Source organism: Polypterus senegalus, chromosome 10 (assembly GCF_016835505.1).
Source record: "Polypterus senegalus isolate Bchr_013 chromosome 10, ASM1683550v1, whole genome shotgun sequence".
Classification (NCBI taxonomy): Eukaryota; Metazoa; Chordata; class Cladistia; order Polypteriformes; family Polypteridae; genus Polypterus; species Polypterus senegalus.
The window spans coordinates 165,020,782-165,040,179 of record NC_053163.1 but is presented as its reverse complement, the minus strand read 5'-3'; the positions used below and the strand labels follow the sequence as shown (position 1 = coordinate 165,040,179).

Genomic DNA, 19,398 nt, shown 5'->3' with positions numbered 1-19,398 from the left:
CTCTTGATCTTTTCTAGGGGGGCAGTCCTCTAGGGACCTCTGCCACAGGGTGACAGAAGTAAAAACTTCTACTACAATCACGAATATTAAGACTTTCAACCATTTAAACTGAAGCACACTCTGCGAATTTGGGCAGCTTACGTTCATTTAAACTTTTGTTTCGCTTTGCACGTCTTCGCCCCCCCGTGCCTTCTGAATGCTCAGGTGAAGTGTGCAGACGTTCACAACGTGAAAAGCGGGCATTCCAGGCCGCTTTAAAATCGGCAGCGAAACTGCATCAACTAATTTATTAATAAAATGGGGGGCAAAAACTCTCCTGGGTCAAGCCCACCACCTGCACATCTGTCAACCTCCTGCCTCTGCCGAGCACAAAGCCGAGTGGGATTTGAACTCTCCAATCTGCCCCCATCCGATCACAAAGGTCAGGGCTGTACCGACAGCTTCATTCATTTCTAACCAGACAGCCATTGGCTCCATCTGGGGGCCGGGGTTACAAGTTCAAATCCATCAGGGTCACAACCCACCAACAGAACACATGGAGTTAAAGCTGCGTCGCTTGGACAGCCCGGGCAGTTCATTTTGCTTACAATTCATTTACACATAAAAAATAAAGAGCTTTCAGCTTTTTTTGTACTACTTAGGGGGCTTGGGGGCTTCACCTTCAGCTGTTCTTTTAGACAAAGCCAGCGAGTCCAACTACCAAGTAAAGCGGATAAATGTGCGAATTCAGAACACGCTCTAAATCAGAAAGGCTCGAGGTTAAGAGAGATTATGACACGGGCGACACATTCTAAAATACCACCGCTCGTCGGATTAACTCTTATCAACTGCAGGACACACGGAGGCAAACGGACTTTTCTGTGACAAAGCTGCGTCACACACAATCTGAAGTAGGGACAAAGAACCAGCCCCCCCGTACCCGACAACGTGATGTTCAGGCCCAAGGTTGGCCTCCGTTTATGTATTCAAGCCATCTTAGACCGTACAGATGGAAGGCACAGTGCAACCCTTGTGTAAAAAACGGTGGTACCGTGAAACCGCCCAAGGTGTTTATTTATGTAACTTCCAATTTTGATGCAGCAAGAGACCGTGCATTAAAGAAAAGTGGATTCAAAGTTGACTCTGGCTAAGCTAGCATGTTAAATAGCCTGGCAAGTGTATGCAGATGTCTCCGAGGGACAACTCCAAAGTGCCAACGGTTGCTATGCAGTCACACCGTGGAATGACAAACGTCTCTCACCGAGTCCAATGAGGGTTACTCCTGCTTCATGCCCACAAACAAACAGCTGGGCCTAATGAGAGCTCGACAACAAGACAACACATCACCAGCTCCCCACAGATGAAAGGCGTCCGTCCATTTGAAGGACCCGCTTGATGCACACTTCCTATGAGACGACCCATCGAGATCAGACCAGCCGGCGCCCTCTGTCAAACTGGCATGGCTCCTCTAGAGTTAAAACACCCAAGTAGATGCCACTCTGTACAACAGACATAAATATGGAGTTAGAAGACACCCACAACAAACAAATTGATAAGGCACCTCTAAAGCCTTACAAGCAGAGTGAAAATCTGAACGAGATGCCAGTCCAAAAGGCACAGGGAGGTGGAGAAAGAAATGCACTTCCTTCCCTCATGCCCAAGGAATCATGCCAGCAGGGACAGATAACTTCAAAAATGTACAACTCCCCAAAGTCCCCAAATTCGATATTATTTAAGGAAAACAATTCAGTTGGTATGCCAGGGAGTTGTGGGTTTGTGTGCCATCAATGGAGCAAAGGTAGAGTAGCCAGTCACTATAGTTACAATAAGTGACGTTGTTCATTTATTTATTTTTCTGTTTATATCTCCATTATTCTGAGTGAATGACACGAGTACACAAAGTCAGAGGCAGATTTCCTCTGAAAAGTGGGCTTAGGCCCCGTCCTCACCACTACATATTCAGTTAAAAACGCAGTCATTAGTCTCCGTTTCCGCTTTTTGTCCACACCACCCTCTGACAACAAAGACGCTCTAGGGGCCGTTTACTTCTAAAGCCACAGCCTCGACATTGTGATGTGGACGGGCGAAAACGCAAAGTCTGACCACAACCCGATTTGGTTTTTTGCTTGCTATGGGGCTCTTCCTTCACTGGAGCCTGTCCATTACTATGTCTCATTCCCTGACTGGACACCCTTCATGGGCACAGCTTCTTAGCAGGGTACATTTGTTGCGTTGTTTACCTGCAATCATCTAAATTGTATTTTGTACGGTTTGATCGCTGCAAAGTATGCGTAAAAGGCAAATAATTTAGCGGTCACTACAGTTTCGAATTAAATCCCGTGGCCGGTTGTGTTACCAACTCTTCAAGGATTCTTGAAACACCCTGTGCAGCACGCCCAGTGTAGGCGAACGGGATATGCAGTTTTGGTCGTGTCACAAAGTGAAGTCTGTGGCAGTTCAAATCTTGACAGAGGAAGGGGGCAAAAAATTAAAAAAGACAACAACAGTGCAGTTAATCTCAGACAGCAGGGTGACAGGTAAGTGACAACGTACCACAACGTCTCCTGTGTTCGATGAGGTGACCGGCCGATTGTACATTCACGTGCAGATACTCACGGTCCAGCCAAATGCCTTTCCAATGCCCCGCGAGTGTGTAATTAAAGTAGACGCCTATGTGCACCAAACGTTTAAAGAGAACAGCCTGAGCAGTAGAGGGGGCAGAATGAGAAAGGTCCAGAGGACAAGTGTCGAAAGTGAAATGCAATGGCGAAAGCAGGAGAGCAGGTGAGAGCGGCAGAGAATCGGAGGCGGCACGGTCAGGCACCCTGTAGGGAGTGTAGCTGATGGCAGTATGAGGGGTGTCCCCAAGCAGAGACTCGGATGGACCCTCCCAAGGATCCAGGGACAGCCGACAAGATGTGCCTCAGCCCTTTGAGGAGACCACAGCTGAAGGTGTGAGTGGACCCACTGAGGTGAGCTGGGGAGACAGAGTGAGACTTGCAGGGAAGACCAACACAATGTCTTGGGATGTTTCGAAATGGGCATTTAAAATATGTATTGCTCATTTTACTTTAACTTCCACAAGTGCACCGATTTTTATAATGGATCATTTATGGCCTTTATTTTACCTCAACTGCACTTTATGTGGACACCCACTTTGGAACTTTGAACTCGGTTGTTCTCGCACTCACCGCTGTGCCCATCCTCGTCCTCGGTTTATGTACTACTAGGGGGTCACATGGACTAAAATGGAGTCGGGTGACAGATCTTGACCCCTGACAGTGCGGATGAAGATGCTTTCATCTACGTTGTGGAAATGCTAGTCTGGACGGACATCTTGTTGATTCAACAACAAAGCAGGGTGGATGGAGCCCCAAGTTGGTACCCGTGACAAACCAAAAATAATACGCCAGGTCTGGGTGGGGGTGAAAAAAGCCACAACAAGGGTGCAGATAACAAGCACAGACGTTGAGTAATTCCGTCATTCAAGACTGAAATCTTTGATGCAGATTTTTTTTTTTTTTATGCATTTTTCATCAGAAATTGACAGATTGTCAGACAGAGATGGCACTGAATTAGGTGGCATGAAGTGCTCTTCTGTTCGATAAGGGGCTTTACAGTAGTCGGCTGTGGAAGCACTGCATCGTATCTTCGGGTTCTTCTTGCCTCTGTCGTTGTTCGGTTTTTCCATGCACAGTATTGGTTACGTCTGAAAATCCATCTTTCTTACCACAGTACAATGTGGAGAATTAGACGTCTATAAAATAAAGTAAAACACAGTCGCTGCTGCCTACAAGCCCAAAATCCAAAAACAACTTCTAGGTCAGTGGCCTAAAACCTTTTGTGCACTTTTCAGGATTCGTCCCACCCCCACATTTTCAAGCATGAACCTTTAAAACCAGCAGTGTTGTACTTGTATGCATGAATGAACACACTTCATAAAATCCCCAAGATGATTAAACTGGGAATTTCCTAGATTTTGTACATGAAAGGAGCTATTGTTTAATCCATAACTAATAAATAAGAAAGGTATGCCTATATTATCGACTTAAGAATCTAAAGATTTACTTAACCCATTTATAAGTTACTTACCACACGTTTGTAAAGGTGGCTGGGAAAAAAAAATAAATCTTGTGTTTTCATGGAGAAAGGACGTAATAAAACTGAATGGGCGCCGGCAGCGTCCAACTCTGGATAAACGGCCAAGGAAAATAGTAAAAAATAAAAACTCTCACTTGACCCGTATGCCATAATCCACACGGCTCTCATCGATTCTCATGCCCGGAATGTGCCCATCACATTCCTTTTTTTTTGGTTAAATAATACTTCCAGAAAACTCTGCATAAACGATAAACAGGAGAGAAACATTTCCACAATACTGTGCGTTTGAACTGAAGACCGGATTCTTGCCCAATGTATCAGGGGAGACGTGGGTCTTCATTTCAAGAGCGAGACCCCATGTGAAAGGCTTACTGCTTGCGGGCTACTTTCATTTTACCCGAGAAGTGTTGGATCAGCACTAAAATTTTGATGTTGGTATCGATATCAGGTGTGAGACCTTGGCAAGGACAGCGAAGCAGGTAACGGATTAAGACGAGTCTCGCTCCAGCCACGGCGCACACACACATCCCTGCAAGTCGAACAACAGGGGATGTTGGGGGTCTTTGAGGGGTGTCCTCTGGAGTCTCCAGCCTGGCAAAGACGACTGGGAGAAGGAGCTGCTGAGCTCAAGGTATTTTTAAACCTGCCATTTACTTCAGGGACTGAAAGGAGCAAACTGCTGATACTGCACCGTTTAAAATAATTGTGTTTTCCTGTACCAGCAGGCCATGCAAGCCCCATACCAAAGAAACTGATTTAATGATATTTTAGGGAAAAATACACAACTAGACGAGTTTATAATGTGACACAAACAATGAGCTTTTTTAAAAAAAAATGTATAAAGTGGCAAGTAAAAGTTTGGGCACACTGACTTGTGTCTAATATTGTGAATAATTCTGCTAAGTTAGCAAGAGACAAACTGATCACCCAAAGGCACCAAGTTAAAGATGACATTTCTTTTCTGCATTTTCTGTTTTTGTTCTGTACAAATTGGACAGTGAAAAAGGAAGCCTAAGATATCGGAGTTCTCAGACCTTCATTAGGTCATCAGGGCTACGACTCGTTCACAGTCATCACTAGGAAGAGAGAAGAGAATCTCTTTACTGTCATTGTAACCAATACAACAAAATTAGGTGCAGTCCCTGCGGTGCCAAAACAGAAATAAATAGAATTACAAAAGGATAAGAAAGGGTTAGGAAAAGCCTGGTGATGCAAATGTCACAGCTGTATAAATTCTTGGGACTCCTCAAACCATCCCATCAATCGGCAGCCATGGGCTCCTCTAAGCAGCAGCTCATGACAAGAAGATAGCAAACTCTACGCAGGTCGCCGTTTCCTCAGTTCATTAAGTTATTAGGCAAAGGCAGTTAACAGGAATGGTGGAGGTTAAGCTGAAGTCTGGAAGACCCAGAAATCTTTTCTGAAAGAACTGCTCATTGGATTGCTAGAAAGGCATATAAAAAACCCCATTTGACTGCAAAAGACCTTCAGGAAGATTCAGCCGACTCTGGAGTGGTGGTCCACTGTTCTACTGTGCAGCGACACCTCAACAAATATGACCTTCACGGCAGAGTCAACGCCCTCACCACAACATTTAGCACATGAAGTCTGCAAATTAACATCTAAAACAAGCCTGAGGTGGTTTGGAAACAAGTCCTGTGGACACATTTTGGCCACAATGTGCAAAGGCGTGCTTGGAGATAAAAAGGGGGTCGAATACCAGGGAAAAAAAACAAAAAAAAAAAACCAACATCTCCAACTATGAAGCATGGCGATGGACCGATCGGCTTTGGGCTTGGGTTGCAGCCACTGGTAGAGTGAAGAATGGCTTCAAATAAGTACCAGCACATTCTGGAAGCAAACATCACACCATTTGTCAAAAAGTTGAAGTTAAAAAGAGAATGGGTTCCTACAACAAGATAACGATCCAAAAGCCACTTCCAAATCAACAGCTTGCGCCTCTTCAGGTACTCCATTGATGCTTTAGCGATGGCCCTCACAGACCCCCAACCTAAACATCACTGAAAAACAACTGTGGTGAGATCTCAAAAGGGCAGTGCATGAAAGGATGCCCAAGAATCTTGCAGGATTAGAAGACGGATCTTATCTCCCGACTGGCATGGGAACGCCTTGGGGTCCTCCCAGAGGTGCTGGAGGTGGTGGCTGGGGAGTGGGAGGTCTGGGCTCCCCTGCTTAGGCTGCTGCCCCGCGACCCGACCTCGGATAAGTAGTGGATAATGAATAGATGCGATACTCGTAAGGGGGTCTTGCTAAGCACTAAGACCCAACTTTTCCTTCAGCCCCCTTTCATTTTTTTAGTGTTTTGTACCTGTGAGTGATGGAAATAAAAATGTAATCTTGCTCAAAATATTAAAGAACTGTGTCCTCGTGAACTTTAGGCCTTGTGGTGATCAGCTCATCTTCTGCTCACTTAGCTATTTACAGTGACAGACATTGGAAGCAAGGGGGCCCAAACTTTTGCATGCCAATGTATATTCTTTAGTGAGCTGCATTTAATGCACAGATCCCTCTCCAAAACAACATGCCAAAATGGAAGAAAACTAGTGACACTATGTTTAGACAGACAGACAAGCAGGACTCATCTCAGAAAAATAGACGACAGATGAAACGCCTAACCGAGAGGTCATACACTCCACTTTCTGAAAGCCGACATTGAGAACGCGGGGCCAGTTGGGTTTCACTGTTAATGGGCTTTCCAAGAAAAAGTACCCAAAGAGATCTAAGAGGTGGCACTCACAGCAGACAAGTAAAGTGGCCAGCTGGCAGAGCTCCATTTAGGGGGGAAAAAAAAGTCTCAATGGAAGGACTTCTCAAATAAAGTTTATAGTTAAACTGTGAAAAAGCACCCATCTGGAACTGTTTAGGTACGTCTCCTTTCAGAGGCAGACAAAAGGTTCAGCCGGGGTCTAAGCAACTGCACTACTCCCAGTTCCACAGAATCACAGAGAGAGATTAGCAGGCCAGCTGGTTCTCAATTGGCCCGGCTTTTCTAATAAAAGATGCCCAGCTGAGAGTAAGCAGTGGTGTTCATTCCAAACTGAAAAACAAAACAGTCAGCTCACTGACCAACAACCTAAAGCGGCCAGGAGGGATTAATGGGCTAAACTCTTGTCAAAGACAAACCCAGACAAAGTGTCCTACTGGGTCTGCAGGGCCAGTGGGCAGGAGGACCTTTTTAACAAATAAAACACCAAGCCAAAACACAAAATGCCCACCGGGATGGTGGCAATCCACACACACGATGCACTGTGCCGACCCTGACCATTTGGTGCCAAATACAGGGAGTCGATGCAAAGTGTCGAGCCATGGGGCTCAATCCAGGCTGGTCATCAACTGACCCTGCCTGGGCGTTACTAACACCGGACCAACGTGGCCAATCATCGGGGTTGTCGTGAAGCTCAATCCCGCAAAGTGGAGAGGTCACTTACTCCCCCGGCAGAGAAAGCCCAGCTGGGTCTCACCAGACAAGCGCCCTGCCGAGTCTGCCAACGGCGCCCCTCCCAGAGACGGACAAGCTGGCAACACGCAGAGACCAGCAGCCACATTGTGTCGGCACTGTGAGAGAAGACAAAGAGCGCGCGGTCCCGGCCCCAGGGTGCGAAGTGAGTGGAAGTTTCGGAATAAAAAGTTTCGGAAGAAAGCCAGCCTGGCATGAGGGCGGAGATGCCCGAGAGGCCCGGCGCTGGCTGTGTCGCGGAATCCGACAAAGCGCGCTCACTACCGGAGAACACAAAGCAAAGAAAGATGACGTCTCGTCCATTTCGTTAAAAGCGGTGGAGCGGCCTCACTCTCTCTCGCGCTCTCTTTCTATCCCACTCTCCCTCCGTCGCTCTTGCTTACCTGATATGGCGGCGGTGGCTCGTTGTACGGGTCCGTCCCGTCTCCATAGCTCGCCCTGTCCGACTGAGACTCGTGCAGCAGGGAGATGTCGTCCGAGGTCTGCGACGACAGGCAGTTCCCCATGTCCTTGCTCTCAGCCGCGCCGCCTCGCTCTTCTTTCTCTCACGGCCTCTCTTTTTCCTCCCGACTCGCAGTGCTGCTTCTTTGTTTCTCCGTCCGCTGCCTGTCGTGTTACCTGCTGAGGGAATGGAAACTGAAAGGGCGTCCTCCCTTCCTTACATTGCCCAACAAAAAAAAAAGAAAGGATGGAATACAAGGCAGAGTCCCAGACGAGCTCAATCTGGCGGCGGTACACCCGCCTGCTGTGGTCCGTGACCTCCCTTGTGCTAGTTTAAAGGTGCGAAGTAGGCTGCGAGCAGAGAACTTGGACGAGCCGCCGGGGTCCGCCTGCAAAGTGAAGCGAAGCTCGGCGTCATCGTCTGCGAGAACAATGACGTCACAAAGGTGCTGCTGCAAACTTTTCTCTTCTCGTCACACGCGTTCTTGTGGGCGCGGATCTGCGCTGGTCGTGAAGCTGAGTGGTCAAGCTCCGCCTTCTCCCGCTCCCCTCCAATCACGTTGACGAAACTGCACAGTTCTGCGTCTAATCTCTGTTAAAGCCTCGCTCTCCGACGGCAGTGTAGGTAGGCTCAGTGTCACGTATTGGGCACGGGACCAGATTAACTTTAATGGAATAGGAAATTCCATAAATAATTAGAGTAGTCCAATCAAAATTTTTGATGGATGTTCTTTCATGAAAGGGTCCCGGGGGCAACTTCTGCAGTATAACGAGTCCAGCACTACAAGGCTGGCTCTACCATTTAGGCACTCGGACTCAAAGCGAATGTCCGATTATATTATTTTATATTATTTTCGCATATTAGTGATGTTCGATCTTAACGTCTGACGACCTAGACCATCCAACGATAACACAAACAACAAAAATGATGTTGATGATGACAATAATATCAGTCCTCAAACTATAGCATGAAGACAAAGACATGGCGAAAAAAAATTAAACGATCAAAATAGCAACAGGACTACACCTCTTGAACCCATTGATAAAGGCCGATCGAATTCAAACTGTCACCGTCTCCCAAATGGGCTTCTATTAAAACTTGGCAAATGTCGACCTCTGTTGCTTAGCACCATTTAGGAGATCCACTCTGGGCACACTGAAGCACTTCTCCGTCGTCCTTCTCTCGCTGGAAATCTCGTGAATTGATTGGATAGTTAGATAGCATTATTTGCATACAGGACAAACGGTAAGTTGGAATTGTGGGTAAAGATGTCTATTTTAAGAGAATTATTATGTTATCAGTTTCACGGGATATTTTGATTACTTTTTTCAAGTAGTTTTATTATCTAAATGACACGTTTATGTTACGGTGCTGCCTTAGTACGATTACAAGTAAACTAATTAGAAAAATACCATCATCATAAAACACATTTGACTAGTGGTTTAAATTGGAACTATAGATTTTTTTTCCCCAGGTGTGGAAGTTGGCTCTTTTAGTATTTCTTTTCTTCAGTGAAATTTTAAAAGCAATAAATAAATAAAAATTGCTAACACAGCCCAATTCCTACATATTTTTTGAAATGGTACTCTTGAAGAGCAGATTCTTCTGGGACAGTCTTGTAAACAGTCATTACTATAAGTAATCAACCCCAGTTGACATTCTCACATTTTGATTTTTAGGACCTCCATATTTCACTGACCCCAGTCTTGTCTTCAGGTTTTGATGTACTGGTCTGGCAGTAATAATTCCACTCCAAGTTAATCCTAGAGCGGGCTCTGCCCCCCAAGAAACAGACCAAGGATTCACAGTGTATTGTGACCCTTTCACTTTCTGCACTCTTTATGATGTTGTAGATTTCATTTAAAATGGTTACATTTGCCATTTTTTCCCCATTAATCCACACTCAATAACCCATAATGACAAACTCCTCTACTGTGCCACAGGACCCTAATCAATTTCTCACTGGCGACACTCTGGGGGGGCTCAGAAGAGGGCTGAAATGCAAGACCCTCATATGTGTACTTTATAAGTCAGAGAGACCCACTTATTCACTTCAGCCCAACTGGATATGCTGCTGCTTACTGACTGAGAGGCCCGGACCTCAAAGTCAGCCGGTGTGTGCGAGGACATTAAATGGAGGGGGTGACAGAACCCTGAGCAACGTCTCACTGGTGACACGTGTCAAGGAGCCTCGCCAGGCAGCACCTGCACAGTGAAGGAACCAATGGCGGAGGGGCTGCCAGTTATATGGACATACAGAAAGGCTTCAGACCAAGGGCGTTTGTAGGATTTGAATCCATCAGGGTCTTAGCCCCCTTTTAGAGTGCCTTTGAGCTCGTGAACTCTCAATTAACATTGATGCTTATTTTACTAATTGCTTGAAGTGGAACCAAATTACTTTGGGTGCTCTTATGTTTTGTCAGTGTCAAGCTTCTCCTGGTGATGCATTTTTAATTTTAGACAACGTCTTACCGAGCGTCTGTCTCTGTTTGAGTTTCCAGTGTATTGTTCAAGTAAGCAATACCAGCCCGGGGCGAGAGGTGGCGCTGACATTAACAGCTTCTCCCTTTGTCACCCTCAGCTCTGATGCAGGCATTTGCAGCGGCCCCCCAGTTTTCAAACTAAGCCCCGCCCTTTCAGGTGCAGACGTTTATATTCAGCAGAGAGAAGTTCGCCATCTTGAACCAGAAAGTTCTTCGGGACAGAGCTCTGTAGATTCCTAGCTCCAGAGAAGTAAAGTCTGTGCAAAAAGCTTTACGTTTATTTAGTAGGGACCACCCGGCTGGTGCGCCAATCATCCTGAATCTGTGGCTGTCGCAATATAAAGAACGGATGAAAGAGCAGGGGCTTGGCTTAAGCCCCTCCCTCTCAACACCACTGATTGAGACCCCTTCATTCTCCGCCCACTCTTACATGTATATAGTTGCCGTTTATGACCGTCAGTCTACATTTAATAACCCATCATGAATGACAAAGAGAAAACATGTCTGCAGATATGTGTGCAAATTTATTAAAAATGCAGTGTAGAAGTGTCCAGACCCCTCATTCAGAACTTGGTAGAAGCCCATTTTCAGTTCCAGCTTCGCGGCTTCGTGGCTTCGTGGGTAAGTCTCTACAAGCTTTGCACGCCTGAACTCTGATCCTCTCAAGCGCCATTCGATTGGATGTGCAACGTCTGTAATTTGCCATTTTCATCTTCTATGGAGTTTAAGTCTGGGCTTTGGGTGGGCCATTAAGGGACGTGTCCCAAAGTCACTCCTGAGTTGTCTTGGTTCTATGCTTTAGGTCATTGTCATGCTGAAAGGTGCACTGTTGTGTTGGGCTGAGGTGGTGTACACACTGGAGCAGGTGGTCCTCAAGGACCTCTCTGTTTGTGGTTGCATTCCCCTCAATTCTGACCAGTCTCCCTGTCCCTTGTGCTGCCATCATGCTTCACCAGATGGATGGATTAGGATATTAGGTGGGTGATGAGCAGTGCATGGTCTTCACCAAACACGGTGCTTGAAGTTCTGCCCTGAAAGAGTCCATTTTTATTGTCTCACCAGATGAATTTCCCCTTGGAATTAATAAACTATCTATCTATCTATCTATCTATCTATCTATCTATCTATCTATCTATCTATCTATCTATCTATCTATCTATCTATCTATCTATCTATCTATCTATCTATCTATCTATCTATCTATCTATCTATCTATCTATCTATCTATCTATCTATCTATCTATCTATCTATCAGGGAATCTTCTCCCTCATGCTTCCAGAGTCCTTTAAAAGCCTTTTTTGCTCGAGAGGGGCTTCCATCTAACCGTCTGATTGATGGAGTGCTCCTGAGATGGCCGTCCTTCAGTCACGTTCTCAGTAGCGGCCTTCTAAAGCCTTGTTAAGGTCCTTCCCACCTCCGTGACCAACATCCTTCTGGCTGGCTTTAGGAAGAGACCTGCTGGTTCCAAACTTCTTCTGTTTCACAAGTTTTGAGGCCACTGTGCTCCTTGGAACACTCCACGCTTTCGAAATGGTTTTTATCCCCTTGCCCTGATCTGTGGCCCACCACGATTTGATTGTGGAGGTCTGCAGAGAGCTCCCTGGACTCCATGGCTTGTTTTGGGTCCTGACATGCGGTGTGAATTGAGGGACCCTCTAAGCGCAGGTCAACGTGTGTGCCTTTCTGAATGATGTCCAGTGAGCTCAGTGTACCACAGGTGGACTCCAGCCAAGTTCTAGAAACTTCTCAAGAAGAATGAAAGCAAACATGAGGCACCTGGAGTGCCACCGCCACAAAGGGTCCGAATGCGTCTAAGAAGGAGAGATTTCCATTTTTGATTTTTTAACAAATTTGCAAACCCTTCTGGAAACATGCTGGGCACCTGAGTGTAGCCTGATGTTCAAAAATGGCAAGTGTATGAGCTTCAGATGAAATCGACGACACAGCAAAGTGGGCAGGCAGTGAGGGGCTCTGAAGACGTTTCTGGAGGGCATCCATTTAGTCATTGATCAGAGCCTGATGTTCACACGGCTGTAGGATGTGGAAGGGAGCCCAAGGGGGGTTAAAGGAGAACATGCAAAGTCCACATAGACAATGACTTGTGTGAGAACAGGAGCAGCTCCGTCCACAGCGTGTCCTTCAGACTTTAAAGAAAGGAAGATCCTGAACTGGACAGCTGAATGGTGCGGTGGGCGGCGCTGCTCTCTCAGGGCCCCGTCGTTCTGGGATTCAAATCCTGGGCCTGGATGTTACCTGTGTGGAGTTTGCACGTTCTCCCCGTATTCATGTGGGTTTTCCTCCAACATCCTCATATACGGTTGCCTCGGACCCCTTCATTTTTGTCACATTTTGCTCTGTTGTCGCCTTGTCCTCAAATTGTTAAAATTCTAACTAAGCAATGTCAGCTTGGTGTCTCCATGTTCTCCCGGTGTTCTTGTGGCCTCCTGGATGGATTGGCTGTAGGCACGTGCAATGGAGTACCCCGGGTTTAGCTGCCAATCTCCCTGTACTGTCGACATTCACCAGCACTCAAGCAGCTCTCTGCCCGTGTAAAGGTACATGCTGCGTTTCATTACATGGTGTGCCCATCTTATCAGGCATTTCCGACGTACTGGACCACTCCTTCAGCGATGGCTGATAAAGCTATCTGAGGCAGGTAAGATTCTCTAAGACTCTCAGCCTCACTAGACTAGTGTGTTATAAAGCCTCAGCATCTCCTCCACCCGTCAAGGCGCTATATAACCTGACACAGGCACAGCCCGAGTGGTTCTCTCTAGGGCAGGGGTCTCCAACCCCCCAGCCTGGAGGGCTACTGTGGCTGCAGGTTTTCATTCCAGCCCAGTTTTTTCCACCGATTCACTTCTTTTTCTGTTCATTTTTTTCTGTACATTGGCACCCAAACAGAAATGAGATGTGGGGTCAGGGAGCCAACAGATGACACCCTAAGTGGGGGCCTCAAACTCCAACCAGTTTCCTAACTAGAAGCCGATTCTCGTCGTTGTTTAATCCCATGGCTTGTTGTTGCTCTCATTCTGCCGCAGCAGACATTTCCTAAGCCATTAAGTTTCCTTTTTCCTGAGACCACCATCAAAGTGTTTTGTGGGCCTGAGCAGATCAACATCACTGAGACCTTCACCTTTCCTTATTTCAGATTTTCAGATATGGAATGATAGACACTGGTGAGCTGGTCAGGTGTTTGTATCTCATTATTGTCCGTCCATCCATCCATCCTCTTCCGCTTATCTGAGATCGGGTCGCGGGGGCAGCAGCTTGAGCAGAGATGCCCAGACTTCCCTCTCCCTGGCCACTCCTACGGCCATTCCGAGGCATTCCCACGAGAGACATTGTCCCTCCAGCATGTCCTGGGTCTTCCCCAGGGCCTCCTCCCGGTTAGATGTGCCCAGAACACCTCACCAGGGAGGTGTCCGCCTTTGGCCACCACCCGACTCACACTGCACCCAACCTCCTTGGCCCCTCCTACAGGTGGTGAGCCCGTGGGAAGGGGGACCCACGTTGCCTCTTCGGGCTGTGCCCGGCTGAGCCCCATGAGTGCAGGCCCGACCACCAGGCGCTCGCCATCGAGCCCGACCACCAGGCCTGGCTCCAGAGGGGGGCCCCGGTGACACGCGTCTGGGTGAGGGAAAACACCATCCAATGTTTGTATGTATCATAGGAGGTTTTCTTTTCTTTTTTTTGAAGTTTTATTAATTTTATTGCAATCCATACAAATCAATCAATGTTTTACAAAAAGTAAAATTGGGTTAAGAACAAATCGATCCCCACCCCTGAGAAAGAGAGCAAGGCAAATGGCGTGAAATGTAAGGCTTGTAAACATACCTAAATTAATACATTTGATAAGCCAATAGAGATGGATGCAGAAGACAGAGAAATACGGAAATAATTGCTTCCTCTGTGCTTGAAGAGCTTTTAAGAGCTGCCATAGGAGGTTTTCTGAACCGCTCTTTGTCATGTCCCTCGCCTAAGACCAGTTTGCCTTGAGTGACCCTACCAGGGGTATAAAGCCCCTGACAACAGAACCCTTAGGATCATTGGGACACACAAACCCCTCCATCACAATAAGGTGGCAGCTCGAGGACGGGATCTCATTATTGTTTAATGAAAAAAAAGAAACAATTAAAGGGTTAGAGTCTTAAATAAAAAGTCACTCAACATGAAGGCAAAAGAGGTAATTAACAGCAAAACCCGAGACGAGACGAGACTTAGAATGAAAACGTGCAGCCACAGCGGCGCTCCAGTACCGAGTTCTGCCGACAGGTTTTGCTGCCACCTAGTGGATCATAGATGCATCTGCACCTCGCCAATGCCACAGTAGACTCCAGCTGCGGACCCCCGGCGCTCCACGCTACTGAAGAGGCTGTCACTTTACGTTCTACGTCACTGATGACGCCTGGTTACACACAGCAGTTATGATTAGGGCTGGGGGAGGAGCTATCTGACACAAGCCAAGCAAGGCATGTGACACAAACCTGCAATCCAATTGGCTGTCCGGCGGAGCTCCTGAATCACGGAGCTGTGAAAGGCTGCAGCTGGACCCTAATAATAATAATAATAATAATATTTTATTTATAAGTGCCTTTCATAGCAATTAAGAACACTGCACATAAATAAGTTAAACCAATAAAAATAAGACAATAAATAAGGCAAGTTTAAAAACATTACAAAAAGACACAAATTAGAAAAGCACTCAGCACATGAAGGCTGGTTTAAGAAAATCCATCTTGTAATTGGCTTTAAAAGCAGCCAAAGATTATGAGGTGCCCATCAACTGGGTGCTGCAGGACTAAAAGCTCAATTGCATTTGGTGTGCGGGGAAACAAGACGTTCAGCATCAGATGACCTTATAGTATTGCAGCATATCTGAAATATACTGTAGAGAGGACTCCTGCCATAATGCATGCCTTACATATGAACAGCAGGGCCGGCTCCACCATTGAGGTGAATTAGGCCTTCACCTAGGGCACAGATCATGGGGGGTGGCAGACACACAGGCCAGCTACCGAAGAGTTGGTTGGCACACTAATAAGCATGTCTGAGGGCACAAAATAACCTAACATTGGCACTGCTTGTAAGAGATCCGATATTTAGTGCAAGGAGAGCAGCCTAGTGGTTACATGCTCCCAAGGTTTAGCACACGTTAAAGTTCTGGCTGAAGAATTGTGTCCGTGTTGAAGTCTATTTAGCACTTTACCTGAAGCTCTAAAGAGCGGAGCACTACAATCGCCAAGCCAAGAGGCGACACAACCAGGAGGAAGTCCTGCAGCGGAGTGATCAGCGTGAGAAGGTCTGATGTGTGAGATGTTCTTCAGCTGAATGACAGCGGATCATGAGATGGGAATCTAAAACAACAACCAAGCCCCTGCCTTCTGAGGGAGGACAGACAGTACAACCATTAATATCAATGCTGACTTTTCTAGCAGATTTAAGGAGAGTCTTGGTACCCATCAACAACCCCTCTGTCTTGTCTCCATTAAGTTTTAAATTGTTAGAACATTTGAACAATCTGGACGAGAACAGGCCATTCAGCCCAGCAAAGCGCACCAGTCCTGTCCACTTCATTCTTCTAAAATAACATCAAGTCGAGTTTTAAAAGCCCCTAAAGTCCTCCTCCTGTCCACCACACTAGCTGCTCACCTATTTCATGTGTCTGCGGTTCTCTGTGTGAAGAAAGCTTTTCTAACGTGTGTGTGAAATTTACCCTTAATGGTTCCAACTGTGTCACCTTGTGTTCTTGCTGAACTCATTTTAAAGTCACTGTCTCAATCCACTGGACTAATTCCCTTCATGACTTGAAACCTCTCAGTCGGACCTGCTCGTAATCTCCTTTTACTTCATAACTCGTCCCCTGTAGCCCTGGAATCAGCCTTGTTGCTCTTCTGTGGACCTTGTCATGGAGACCAGAACTACACACAGGACTCCAGCTGAGGCCTCACCAGTGTGTTATAAAGACCTGAGCAGACCCTCCTGTGACTCCTCCTCCACACGTCAAGGCGCTATATAACCTGACAGTCTGCTAGTCTTCTTAATGGCCTCTGAACACCGTCGGGAAGTCGATAGCTTAGCGTCCACTGTGACCCCTAACTCCTTCTCATGAGGTGGACTCTCGATTCTCAGACCTCCCATTGTGTATTCAAACCTCCCATTTTTACTTTGTATGTGTAATTCTTTACTGACATTAAATTCATCTGCCCAAGCCTGTCTGCTGTCCAAGTCCCTCTGTGATGATATAACAAATTCCAAATTATCTGCTAATTCACCTATCTTGGTGTCATCTACAGACTTAACCAGCTTGTTCCTAATATTCCTATCTAAATCCATCCATCCATCCATTATCCAACCCGCTATATCCTAACTACAGGGTCACGGGGGTCTGCTGGAGCCAACACTGGGCGCAAGGCAGGAAACAAACCCCGGGCAGGGCGCCAGCCCACCACAGCCTATCTAAATCATTCAAATTTATTAAGAAAAGCAGTGGCTCCAGCACTGCCCCCTGCTGGTCACCACTCTTAACAGCAGCCAATTCAGATGAGGTTCCTCACACCATCACCACCCTCTGCTTCCTGCCTCTGAGCCAATTCTGCACCCATCGAAAACCCTTAGTTTGATGCCCGCCCTCTCATGTGGCGCCTTATCAAAGGCTTTCTGAATGTCAAGGTAAATAATCTCATCTGCTCCACTTTGACCATATCCTTTTTTTTGCTTCCTCATAGCATGTTGGTGAAACTTGACCTCCCTCTTCTGAGCCCATGCTGACCAGGGGCTGAACATATCAGCTTTTGTGATTGGCCAATTTACTGATCACCGATCGAGAGTCACAGCCGGCAGATTTACGTCGGCGGCTGATCGATCTCAGCATCCCTAACAATGAAACAGTTATGAAATAATGTGCACATTCCATAACAAAGTTACAATACCTTGGGCATTAGGAAAATCGACTGTGGAAAGCTGCCACCTCTCTAACTCTACAAAAGGGTGACATTTCAGCAGAAAAAATGAGGACCTTCCCTAGGATACCACAATTCACCTCTGCATTCTCTTATAGACTTTTGGAAATGTATCCCTAACTCCTGCTCTTGCCCTTTTCCTTAATAATTCCCTCCATTAATTAAGCTGTGATGCACATTAAGCTTACTGGCCTACAGCTGCTTGGATCTGTCTGGCCACCCTTTATTTATAACCCAATCATTTTTGCCATTTTGCAATCTTTCAGAATTGCCATCCTAGAAATATGTGTCAAGGCTTTGTATCCGTACTCAACTAATTTCCTTAAGCACTCTGTGAGACGTATTATCCGGCCCTGGTGATTTGCTTCATTTCAGCCTATTTCATCAGCACAGCTCTTCTCCCTCTAGATCTTGCAAATCCCTCAATCCCTCCTTAGTAGTCCCTGTTACCACTGGGAGGTCATCCGCTTCTTCACATGTGAGGACCTCAGAAAATCAATGTGAGCAAAGCACTCGGCCAGTGAGTTTGGTGGGAAATCCGAGGTGGGCTCAGCCCCCAGCAACTCTCAACTGGATTAAGTGGCTCGGAGGATGTCTTTGATATGTGCAGTATAGGATGGCAGTGCACTATATAATAAAAAAATGAAGCTGAATTTATAGAAGAACAGAACGTTTAATCCAGACATTGATTCTCAAACCTGTTTGATCTGCTTCAGGATTCTGGGGGACTGGGTGGCCATCCTGGCAGCAATTGTTTTGCGTACGTACTGCAGTAATCTCTCTATTATCATAAAACAATCATGGGACAAAAGATGAGACGTGACTTTGACCAGAGAGACACTTTGACGCCCCGCAAGACGAGACTTTGTGCCAAGAGATTTAACCATGGAAGTAAAAGACAAAGAGAAGATGACAAAGTGGAATGTTGTTAAGAATTCAAAAACGTTGGCACGATACACACAGGTTAGAGATAATGGAAGTGATAAAATTCGAAAGTCTCAGAAAAATGATAGTGAAGATCACATTAGTGCAAACAAATGGAAATTATTACTTGGTGAAATAACGGAATGGCAAAAAAGAGATTGAATATATGGACAGAGGTGATATGACAGAAGTACGTAGATATCGGTCAGCTTTGAAGTTTAAGTCGGCGACTTGTAGGTCGTCTAATTCGTGTTGCCATCGCGCAAAAGCCTCCCAATGAAGAGGCCTATCCGCCAGAATTAAAGGATTTGTTGTTTGGTGAAAGTGAAATCCACAAACACGAGTGACAGAGACGCTGGGGTTGGCGAAGCCCCCTAGTAATAATAATAATAATAATAATAATAATAAATTATAAATATAATTAAATTATCAATATAATAATAATAATACCATCCCTTTTCTATTCTAGTTATTTAGTTCAGGGTCACAGATTGGTATTATTATCAATCCATACATTTGCTATTGTACTTACCTGGCTACGTCATAGCATCCCAGTGGCAGCCGTGACACGGTGAAGAGCAGGCCTGCTCGGTATGAATCAGCAAAGGCAAAAGAGAAGCACAGAATGATTCAGGAACAAAGAAGAGCTGCAGTAGAAGAAGAGAAGTTCTGCTGGGCCGTCAGGATGAGACAGCAAGGAACCTGGACGAAGTGGGAGCAGGTTGTGGACCGAAAGACGACTTGGTCTGACTTATGGAAGGCAGAGTCTGTCAGACACATGAAGTTCCCAGTGTAGGCAGAGTACGTTGTCTTTCTCAGTCCATCAAAGCTCTTTAACTGAGGCAAAGTGGGGTCAACAGTGTGTCCACAATGGCCAGGCAGAGAGAGAGAGGGAGGGGACATTGGGGCACATCGTCAACTGCTGTCCACAAGCTGAAGGGCAAGATCAGTACATCTGAGGTCATAATCAGCTGCCCTAAACCCACCACAGAAGCTGTCTGCTTGGATAATTACAGCAAGTCTTGATG

At 46.2% G+C, this 19,398-nt stretch overlaps 1 protein-coding gene across 1 annotated transcript in view; it reads right to left on the bottom strand.

Moving 5' to 3' along the window:
* rnf11b (ring finger protein 11b) overlaps positions 1-8,462 on the bottom strand; it is a 44,243-nt gene extending 35,781 nt beyond the window's left edge. Inside the window, exon 1 of the mRNA XM_039767270.1 lies at positions 7,942-8,462. Within this exon, the coding sequence (XP_039623204.1) occupies positions 7,942-8,064 (123 nt within the window). The 5' untranslated portion in view covers positions 8,065-8,462. The remainder of the gene's footprint in view (positions 1-7,941) is intronic.
* Positions 8,463-19,398: the final 10,936 nt, after the last annotated feature.